This window comes from Vipera berus (assembly GCF_964194415.1).
Source record: "Vipera berus genome assembly, chromosome: 4".
Lineage (NCBI taxonomy): Eukaryota > Metazoa > Chordata > Lepidosauria > Squamata > Viperidae > Vipera > Vipera berus.
This window is the reverse complement of record NC_138206.1, coordinates 10143912-10155362: the sequence shown is the minus strand read 5'-3', so window position 1 is coordinate 10155362 and position 11451 is coordinate 10143912. Positions and strand designations below refer to the sequence as shown.

The following is an 11451-nucleotide window of genomic DNA, read 5'->3' as shown; positions in this document are numbered from 1 at the left end:
AATTTTGTGATGCAGTATTGAGCGGTTCAAAATCATTACATTGTTTTAAGCACTCTCCAGTAATTTTAAAAGGAAATGTTTGTGACCAGCGTTAACAGTCCTCGCTGGAAATGTGTTCAGTTTTGCTAAGGGCTTCTTACTTTAGCCTCTAAAATGAAGTGCTTAACTCAGGAGGGCAAAAGTGCCAATAATCTTCCTTTATGTGTCTGCTGTGATTTTATTTTACCTCTGCATATAACAAGACCGTTCCTGTGGGAGAAACTCTTGGAAAAGAGTTTTTTCGCTAGACTAGTGAGACCTCAGACAAAACAACACAAAGCTCATAGCAATTAATTGTTCCATTTGTCAGATTTGAAGGATGCCAGTGTACACATTGCAGGGAGTGTGGTGGTCTAATGCAGGGGTAGGCAACCTTGGCTCTTTTATGACCGGTGGACTTCAACTCCCAGAATTCCTGGGCCAGCATAGCTGGCTCAGGAATTCTGGGAGTTGAAGTCCACCAGTCATAAAAGAGCCAAGGTTGGTACACCTGGTCTAATGGTTAAGATGCTGGACCTGTCAATTGGAAGGTTGGCAGTTTGAGACCCAAGCATGATGGGGCGAGCTCCCATTATATGCCCCAGCTCCTGCCAACTTAGCAGTTTGATAGCATGCAAATGGGAGTAGATAAATAGGTACAAACCAGTGGTGGGATTCAAATATGTGAACAACTGGTTCTCTGTGTCGATGCCGCTTCCGGAAGTCTATTGTGGGCCTGGGCAACAAAAAATTAGCTACCAATTCTGCCGAAGTGGTGCGAACTGGCTGAATCCCACCACTGGCACAAACCCTAACCTACACGAAGACGGGGATAGCAACAATAATATACATTTATTCCATGCAAACACAAGAGGCTGTTAGTATCACTTCACCTGTTCGGTTAGAAAAGCATGTAATAATGACAAGCTCTAATTGAATATTAATATTTGCAGTTGGCATTTCTTGCTTGCTTTGTTTTAGTACTGGAGCATTAAAAGGATTAAGAGGTTGAGAACACAAATGGTTGAGGAAAAGAAATCTGAAAATTATCAAACTACTGCATTACGGGTGCTATTTTCACAAGTAGCAATAGCACTTAGACTTATATATCACTTCATAGTGCTTTACAGCCCTCTCTAAGCTGTTTATAGAGTTAACATATTGCCCCCAACAGTCTGGGTCCTCATTTTTTTTTAAAATTCCATTTACATCCCGCCCTTCTCCGAAGACTCAGGGCGGCTTACAAGCTTAGCAGTAGCCTTCATTCTATGTATATGCCTGCTTATTAGGGCTTTCGCCCCCCCCCAGCGGCATTATTACAAATTCAGCTTATTGCCCCCAACAATCTAGGTCCTCATTTTACCTACCTCGGAAGGATGGAAGGCTGAGTCAACCTTGAGCCTGGTGGGACGCGAACCTGCACTAATTGCAGGCAGCTGGTGTTACTTAAGGAGGCATTAGCCCACTGCTCCACCAAGGCTCTTTATTTTATTAACCTCGGAAGGATGGAAGACTGAGTCAACCTTGAGCCGGTCAGGATCGAACTGCTGGCAGTGAGCAGAGTCAGCCTGCAATATTAACCATTGCACCACCATGGCTCCTATTTATAGCAATAGCAATAGCACTTATTGCCCCCAACAGTCTGTGTCCTCATTTTACCAATCTCGGAAGGATGGAATTCTGAGTCAAAGACTTGAGCTGGTCAGGATCGAACTGCTAGCTGTGGGCAGAGTTACCCTGCAATACTGCATTCTAACCACTGCGCCACCACTGCTCTTAGTATGACTATGTGTTATTTTATTTTTTTATTTTCGATGTTGTGAATTGAGACAAGTAGATTTTAGGGGCCGCGATGGCTCAGCAGTTAAAGACACTGAGTTTGTCCACTGGAAAGCTGGCAGCCCGGGTTGAAGACCTGAGCGCTGTGCAACAGGGTGAGCTCCCGTTCCTGGCCCGGCTCCTGCCAACCTAGCAGTCTAAAAGTATGAAAATGCAAGCAGATAAATAGGTACCATTTCAGTGGGAAGGTAATCAGCATTCTGTGCACCTAGGGGCGTATAGTCATGCCGGCCACATGATCATCAAAAGGACAACACTGGCTCCCTCGCTTAGGAGATGAACACCGCCCCCTAGCGTCAGACACAATTGGACAAAGGAAACCTTTACCTTTTAATGCACACTTTCCTTTTATTTCTTGTAGGCCAAAGCCTGCCCCCCTAACTTCCGAAATAATCAAAGAGGCTTCTAATCTGCCAGAATCCTGGGACTGGAGGAATGTGAATGGTGTTAATTACGTCAGCCCAGTACGAAACCAAGGTGAGTTCTGTTTCACCAACCCGGATTGACTTAAACCAGGGGTAGGCATGCTGGCTCAGGAATTCTGGGAGTTGAAGTTCACGAGTCATAAAAGAGCCAAGGTTGCCTACCCCTGACTTAAACTATTTTGCAAAGTTTTTACAAAAACAAATGTCTTTTTGTGGGCATTCGTGGAGTTCTGTGCTTTTGTTTGTGTGTCTGTGCACTTATGTGTTTGGGATAATTATCAGCCTCACGAAAAACACTGTGAGTACCTCAGTGGCAGAAAAGGAGCTATTTGTTCATTTCTGGCAATGTTAGTTTGTTGGTAGCAGACAGAATTCAGCTCCAGAGAGCATATTTACAACATTGGAAGTAAGCTGTAGACGTGAGATAATATTAGTGATTTTTGTACTGACCCAAGAAACAGGTTGCCATGTCCCAATTTCTTTATCCCCCTTTTACACTTGTCATTTGCCCTTTTTACATACACTTGGACATACTAGGACCATATGATGAATTATTCTAGTGGTATGTAGGAATAACCTTGGGAAGTAGGGTGAAGAGGCACAGCTAAGGAGCAGTCAGATTAAAGGCATCTATCCTACCCTACAACAGGAAAATGGATATGGCAAGAAGGGACCCTCCCTAGTCTCTTAGGCTGTGATGGTGGGGGGAGAAATGTAATTTCAGGCTTGCATGATTTTGACAATGTAACTTTACAATAAAGTAGATTTAATTCAGCTGGCCTTGTTTCCTTTCTGCGCTACATCACAATGCTGAATGAGACCTCAGCTGAGAGGCCAGCTGACATTTCAACAGATCTGAGTACTCAGTGGGTTGCTTACCAACCCAGTTCCTTTTTTTATTATGATTTTTAATCACTTAAAGCATAAAATACGAAGATACAAAAGCAAATAATAGGGAACAAAGCTAGGGGGAGGGGAAAAAAGAGAAGTGAGAAAAGGCGGGGTGGGGGAGAAAAAAAAGGTGTTGACTTCCGACTCCCTCTGTTGCGGTAAAATAAACATCGAACCTCAACTTTTTACATTTCTATAATAGTGTGAACTAGCCATTTCTATATCCACCAATCAATCTAATCAGTAAAACCCAAAATCATAGTATCATTTTTTCCCCACCTCAAGCACAAAGCCCAGAACCGGTTTCCAAGTGGGAACAAAAGTACTAATATTCTTTTATTTTATCAAAACAAGTCAATTTAGCCATCTGCTAATTCTATCAACTTTTGTAGCCATGGTGGGAATCGAAACGTCCTTCCATTTTTGTGCACAGAGCCATCTTGCTGCCGTCAACATATATAAAATCAGAGTTCCAATTTTTTTTTCCCAAATCTTTTTCCATTAGACCCAGAAGGAAAGTTTCTGGTTTAATCTTTATATTCACATTAAGAATTTTCTGCATTAACATATGTACCCTACTCCAATATTTCTTGGCTTTATCACATGTCCACCATAAATGATAAAAAGTCTCTTCTTAACCGATTCAGCTCTGACAGCTGCCAACCCATCTTCTGGGTCACAATGACTGCATGTTGGGTGCATGGCAACCGTCCCACATTACGGCCATTTGCGGCATCCTACAGTCACGTGAGCACGTTTTACGACAGTTTTGCTGAAAACCAGCACTTTCCAATAATAAAACAGGCCCATTGCAGGCCATTTTTCACTTTTAACGACTGCCTCAAAAAAAAGGTCATAAAATCAGGTCAGTCATGAGGGTGCCTGTGACCCTAATGGAGAAGCGCTATTATGGTTGTTGGTCAAAGACAACCTCCATTGTGATACTCCTCAGAAGTACACGTTGTTTGTGTTGTGGCACATCTTTTAGTGAAAAAAAGTGACTTATGATTGTTTTTCACACTTGCAAAAAGTTGTGGTTGTTATGTTGTTACCTTTTACTATGCTAAAGAGAGTTTCGAAGTTAATGCCCTTTTCTTTTTTCTTTTCTCCTTTACACTATCCCCCTTTCCCCCCCTCCCTCTTCTTTTAGTTTTGCACCCTTTTTTCCCCTTGTATTTTATACTTTGATAAAAATAAATAAAAAAAATTCAAATCGGGGGAAAAAAATACAATCGTTTTTCACACTTAACGACCGTTGTGCAACATCCCCGTGGTCACGTGATCCAAATTCAGACATTTAAGAACAGTGTTACTGATTTTAACAGCTGCAAGGAACCCCTTAACCACTGGGGCGAAACAGGCCGTACAGTGGGGCAAAACCCGGTTAACAACGGTCTCTCTTGGCAAAAGAAGTTTTGCGGTCTGAAGTTGAGGATAGTCAGCTGAACCCAAAACTCCGCTGTACAAAGAATCTTGCTCCCATTGGTCAATTTTTTTTTCTTTCTGGATGTCAGGAAACAAGAAGAATAAAGAGACAGGTGTCCTCTGTCGGCTGTCTGTTACATTTGCTGCAGAAGTAAGATGATTAAACTAAAATGGTACCTTATGTATAGGTGTAATTTTTGAGTGGGAAAAATGTGTTCCCTCCTGATTGGTCACACCTCCGGGTCCTCAAGAGGCAATTTGGCTTCTAAATACACCCTCAGTCCGTGGTGTACCTTTCTTTGCTAAGGTGCTTGGAATAAGTGAGAGAAAAGTATAATTCCACTGCTTCTGGCCAGCAGGAAGCTGCCTTGTTCCACCACAACGTTTTGTCAGGTTTCAAAACTTCTGACTCAATTAGCAGAAATTCCAGTAGCGAAGCAGAAGAGGCTGAATAAACCTTATTTCGCCTAATGGAGTCCTCTCCTTTTGTTGCTAAGCAGTTGATAGTGGCGGCGGCGGCAGCATTTCAGGGTTTTATTTTTTTTAAAAAAAGCTGGGATATTAGGCAGGCTTTTTTAGAAGTTAAGTGTATTTTACTTTATTTATTTAAGAAAAACGTAGCACCTACGCATCCGTTCAGAGTGGAAAGCAGGGGTCTTCAAACGTGGCCCTTTCAGGACTTGTGGACTTCAACTCCCAGAATTCCTCAGCCAAGCACGCTGCCTGAGGGATTCTGGGAGTTGGAGTCCACCAGTCCTAAAAGGGCCAAGTTTGAAGACCCCTGGTGTAAAAGAGACCTGTAGGGCCAGTTTGGTCTAATCGTTGAGGGACCAGGCAAGGAACCAGCAGACCATGACTTCTAGTCCTGCCTTGGGTATGAAAACTGATTGACCTGGGTCAATCATCAGGAGACTGTGAGTTCTAATCCTACTTGTGTATAACGGAGGTGGTTACCCTCTGAAAGCTGAATGCAGGGAAATTTCATTTTAATGTACACTGATTAGTGTACATTTAAAGTGACAATAAAGTTATTGTCCTGTCCTGTCCTATCCTATCCTATCCTATCCTTGTCAGAAAAATAATTTGAGGTTTCAACTCGAGCTGCACAAGAATAAATAAAAGTGAAATCCAGACAGCTGTGAGGAAAGGAGAAATATTTATTCCCCAAAGCAAAATAGTTTTGCTTTAAGGGTTAGCTGCAGAGAAATGGGGTACAGTAGGATGGTGCTTTTACAGGGGAGCTTGTCCTGGGTGTGGAAGCATATACGTGCTGATTCTAGGGTGACACCTGGGGGACATGGGTGTATGATGTTTATTCTTGGGAACGTGCAATTCCACTTTGCAAATCTCACTTTAGGCATAAAAGCCGACTGGGTAACTAGCCCAATCATCAGCAGACTGTGAGTTCCAGTCCTGCCTTAGGCATGAAAGCCAGCTGGGTGATCTTGGGCCAGTAACTCTCTCAGTCCAACTCATCTCACAGGGTTGTTGTTGTAGGGGAAATAGAAGGAAGAAGGAGTATTACATACAGTATGTTCACTGCCTTGAGCTCTTTATTTAAAAAAAAGGTAAATAAATAATAAGCAAATAAAATAAAGGGGATTGTTATTTATTTAGTTTGATTAAAAAGTCCTGAAAGATTTTTCCTCCTCTTCCTCTCCTTCCCTCTCCCTCTCCCTCCCTCTCTCTCCCTCCCTCTCTCCCTCTCCCCCTCTCTTTCCCCTTCTCCCTCTCTCCCTCCCTTTTCCTCTCCCTCCCTCTCTCCCTCCCTCTGTCTCTCCCCCTCTTTCTCTCCCTCCCCCTCTCCCCCTCTCCCTCCCTTTCTCCCTTTTTCTCTCCCTCTCCCTCCCTCCCTCTTTCCCTCTTCCTTTCCTTCTCCCTTCTTTTTTCTCCCCCCTCTCCCTCTCTCTTTCCCCCTCTTTCTCTCCCTCCCTCCCTCCCTCCCTCTCCCTCTCTCCCTTCCTTTTCCTCTCCCTCTCCCTCCCTCTGTCCCTCTTCCTTTTCCTCTCCCTTTCCCTCCCCCTCTCTTTCCCCCTCTCTCTCCCTCCCTCTCTCTCCCCCTTTCTCTCCCTCCCCCTCTCTCTCCCTCTCCTTCCCTCCCTCCCCCTTTCTCTCCCTCTCCTTCCCTCTCTCCCTGTTCCTTTCCCTCCCCCTCTTTCCCTCTTCCTTTCCCTTTCCCTTTCTCTCCCTCCCTCTCTCCCTTTTCCTCTCCCTTTCCCTCCCCCTCTCTCCCTCCCTCTCTCTCCCCCTCTTTCTCTCCCTCCCTCTCTCCCTTTTCCTCTCCCCCTCCCTCCCTCTCTCCCTCCCTCCCTCTCTCTCCCCCCTGTCTCCCTCTCATCCTGGCTCAGAGCTAAGGAGTTTCTGGTTTCAAAGGAGCTCAGTGATTGGCTGACCTTATTCCTCCATTCTTCTCCACAGCCTCCTGCGGCAGCTGCTACGCTTTTGCTTCGATGGGCATGCTGGAAGCCAGGATTCGCATCCTCACCAACAATTCTCAGACTCCAACCCTGAGCCCTCAGCAAGTTGTTTCCTGCAGTGAATACTCCCAAGGTAAAGTAGGGGTGGGTAGCATCTGGATTTTGGGGGGGAAATTAAAAAAAAAACAACCTTGGGGCACATTTTGAATTGACCATTGCCTGAAGGTAAGCAGATGATAAGGATGGGAAGGTCAAGGCCTGCATGACAAAGGATATGCCTGCCCATCCTGCTTGTAGAAATAAAGAGAAGATAAACCCTCTAGCACACAGGAACGATACCATTAACCAAGTTGGCTGTTGTGATGGAGGTATTCAGGTTCAAAAGACAAGCTACAAAACACCTAGAAGTAGAAATGAGTGCCTGCCTACAACTCATTAAAGCACCCATGTCTCTCTCCTGGGTTTTATTTATTTACTTTAATAAGTAATATTACTTATTAAAATACAGTGTAACATTTAAAAAAAAATACTTTAATCATTCAGGTTGAATTAAGCCAAGGCTTAGAAATGGTAAAAAAAAAGCTTAAATTAAAATTCGGAAGAGTTACATAAAAAAAAATTGTGGTATGGGGTGAAGTCTTTTAGCCTCATCAGTAGGAGCTGTGTTCATAATCCTGCTTATTTTCATAATCCTGATGTTTTCAACCATGGATAATGCTGAAAAGAGTCTATGCAGATTCTCAATCGTCCACGTCCTGGTTGTCCCAAAGGTGCTTTTTCCAAAAGTCAACTGGACTTTTCTTGATTTCCCCCCCCCCCCTTGAAAACGTTTCGCTTCTCATCCACGAAGCTTCTTCAGTTCTGAAGAACGGATGAAGCTTCGTGGATAAGAAGCGAAACATTTTCAACGGGGAAAAAAACAACCAAGAAAAGTCCAGTTGCCTTTTGAAAAAGCACCTTTAAAATAATCCTGCTTGTTTTGAAACGTCTCTTCCGCCATCAACCTTTTAGTCCTTAAGTCAGCAGGTACTAAAGTACACCTGAAGGCACCAAAGGACAGGAATGGGAAGGAAAAAAAAAACTAGAAGAGCGATGATGTTGCTCATTCTTATACTCCTCTTGGTCCAGTTTTTCATTCTGAAAGATGTTTGCTTTCTGTTGTACCAGCCTTTCTGATAAGAATCTAGCCCTTTGAGACTTCTTCAAGTTGTACGGTTAATTTCCCAGAATTATTACTATTATTATTATTATTTTCTTTCCTTTTAGGTTGTGATGGTGGATTCCCTTACCTTATTGCTGGAAAATACGTACAGGATTTTGGCATAGTTGAGGAGGCCTGCTTTCCTTACAAAGGCATGGATTCCCCCTGCACTTTTAAGAAAGACTGCTATCGCTACTATACCGCCGACTATTACTACGTGGGTGGGTTCTATGGCGGGTGCAATGAAGCCTTCATGAAACTGGAGCTCATGAAGCATGGACCGATGGCTGTTGCTTTCGAAGTTTATAATGATTTTATGTACTACTCGGGAGGAATCTACCACCACACCGGTCTGATGGACCCTTTTAATCCTTTTGAACTGACCAATCACGCCGTTCTGCTTGTGGGTTATGGCAGTGATCCCCAGACTGGTCAGCCATTTTGGATTGTGAAGAACAGTTGGGGAAGCTCTTGGGGTGAGGAAGGTTATTTCAGGATCCGGAGAGGCTCCGATGAGTGCGCTATAGAGAGCATAGCGGTGGCTTCTACGCCTATAGCTAAAATATAGTGGTAAAATTACCTCAGGAGACCTCTGTCCAGAGAGCAAGAGTGTCCACCCTACAAGTGCAATGGATGTGAATTGCAGCTAGTTCTCGACTTACGACCAAAATTGAGCCCATTTCCATTGCTAAGCAAGACAGTTGTCAAGTGAGTTTTGCCCCAGTCTACAGCCTTTCTTGACACCGTTAATTTTAAGTGATCACTGCGGTTGTAACCTGGCTGTTAAGTAAATCTGGCTTCCCCCATTGATTTTGCTTGTTTAGAAGGTTGCAAAATGTGATCACATGAACCCAGGCCATTTGCAGCCAGCATAAGTACATGTCAGTTTCCAAGCGTCCAAATTTTGATCTCGTGATTGTGGAGACGCAACGGTCGTAGGTGTGCAAAGTCATCTTTTTTCAGCGCCTTTGTAACATCGAATGGTCACTAAAGAAATGGTTGTAAATCGAGGACTACCTGTACATATTTAGAAGATTGAATGGCCTTGCGTTCACTGCCTACGAGGCAAATTTTGTTTTGCCGTTTTTTTTCAAACTCACTTAAAAACGAAAGCCATAGTGGTTAGAAGACCAGGTCAAAGAACTGATTGTAAAACGTGGTGGTTTCATCTAACCCAGGGGGCTTCAAACGTGGCAAGTTTAAGACTTGTGGACTTCAACTCCCAGAATTCCTCAGCCAGCCAGGGAATTCTGGGAGTTGAAGTCCACAAGTCTTAAACTTGCCAAGTTTGAGGACCCCTGATCTAACCACTCTGATTCTGTTCAGCTATTGCAGTAAGTTGGGATGAAGGAACCTTAACAATAGATCCATGTTCTTAACTTTCAAGCCAGAATTGGCAACCATGATTGGAAGCGAGCTTATTAATCATGATCAGTGTTATTTCAGCTTGGTGTGATAAAATGGCCGGTCATGATTAACACTGTTCTGCTATTACATCAGGAAAGGATAGTGTTTAAAATAGACTTGGGTGTAATGGTAGTTTGCAATGGAAGCCCAATCACAGCCTGATGTTTGCAACCATGGATAATTTAATGCCTATGGCGATTCTCAATCATCCAGGTCACGAATGTCCCAAATGTGCTTTTTCCAAAAGGCAACTGGCCTTTCTTGTTTGTTTTCTTTGAAAATGTTTCGCTTTTCATCCAGGAAACTTCTTTCAGTTCTAACATTTAGAGCCAAAGGATTAACATTTAAAACTAACTCAGTTCTAACTGATCTGAGTTAGAACTGAAAAAGCTCCTTGAATGAAAAATGAAATACCAAGAAAGTTCAGACGCCTTTTGGGGAAAACAAAATGAAACAAAACACCTTTGGAACATGGCTGATGTACCTGAAATTACCCAGTCTCTTAGCCATATTAATCAGGTTTCTTAGGATGAAGTGGTACATACCATATTTGAAGAAAAAGGTATGTTTTAATGTTTACAACCTAGCTATGAATTCAATTACAATGTATGAAAACTCTGGATATTTAGTTGTGTTATTCTCCCACAGTTTCTTTCCACGTTTAGCAGCCTTTTGTGTGTTTTTCCCCCTTTCATTTTTGCCGGAATTATTTTTCTAATCTGCAATAGTATTTTTTTTAAAAAAAATTGCTGTGCCTTAACAAAAGAAATGAAGAAACTTGAATGTAGACGAGAGTGTCTTGCATGCAAAATGATTATTCTCTACTGTGATTTTTTTTTGGTATAAAAAAAGGGAAACTTATAAGTATCTTTTTAACAAAATGATGACAACGTTCATTTGATCCACGGTTTGAGCAATGCAGTTCAACTTTATTGTTTCCTTGTTTTTATTATCTTCAGGGGTTTTTTATATATATATATATGATATATATATATGATTCTAGAAATAAAGAAATGCTTCTCAGCTGCCTTGGGAGTTCTTTAAATAAAGCTTTCTTATTGCCTCTTTTAAAACTCAGTGGGAGGTTGAAGAAGGGGCATGCTTTTTGTGTGGGAACAACAGAGAGTTGCTACAGTGGAATTACATTTTTTTAAAGAACTTTTCTTCCTTGAAATATATTGTCTGACAAATTTGGGGCTTTAATGCAATTTGTTTCTAAAGCATCATAAATTAAGATGTCATATAGGCAATATGATTGGAGTATAACCTGTATATTAATTTCTCCCTTGTGTCACATCAAAGCTTAAAACTGGATAACAGTGTTTATCAGGAGGATAATTTGGGACCACATTTAAGATTTTTGGGCAGCCCTGGGACCTCAGGATTTGGATGTTTGTTGTAAGGGGACTGGGGCTGTGGTTGTGGCGAGGCTAGAATTTTAAACATAGTAACAGTGTCCTGGTTTCTCTTACAGGGGAAGATATGGCTGTATTCAAGGTAAAATGAAAAGCGTGGAAGGTGGAGATCTCTTAAGTTCTCAAAGAAACCATCTGGGCTTTCATATTCAGCCGCCAGTTTCTTTTGGGGGGAGAATAGAATAGAATAGAATAGAATAGAATAGAATAGAATAGAATAGAATAGAATAGAATAGAATAGAATAGAATAGAATAGAATAGAATAGAATAGAATAGAATAGAATAGAATAGAATAGAATAACAGAGTTCGTAGGAACCTCAAAGGTCATCTAGTTCAACCCCCTGCTCAGGCGGGAAACACTATACCATTTCGGTCAAATGGTTGACCAATCTCTTCTTAAAAAATTCCAGTG

The 11451-nt window shown here is 42.3% G+C and overlaps 1 protein-coding gene across 1 annotated transcript in view; it reads left to right on the top strand.

Annotated features, from left to right (window-relative positions):
• CTSC (cathepsin C) overlaps window positions 1–10648 on the top strand; it is a 35925-nt gene extending 25277 nt beyond the window's left edge. Inside the window, exons 5-7 of the mRNA XM_081327588.1 lie at window positions 2219–2334; window positions 7017–7148; window positions 8282–10648. Coding sequence (XP_081183714.1) covers window positions 2219–2334; window positions 7017–7148; window positions 8282–8784 — 751 coding nt within the window. The 3' untranslated portion in view covers window positions 8785–10648. The remainder of the gene's footprint in view (window positions 1–2218; window positions 2335–7016; window positions 7149–8281) is intronic.
• The last annotated feature ends 803 nt before the right edge of the window (window positions 10649–11451 follow it).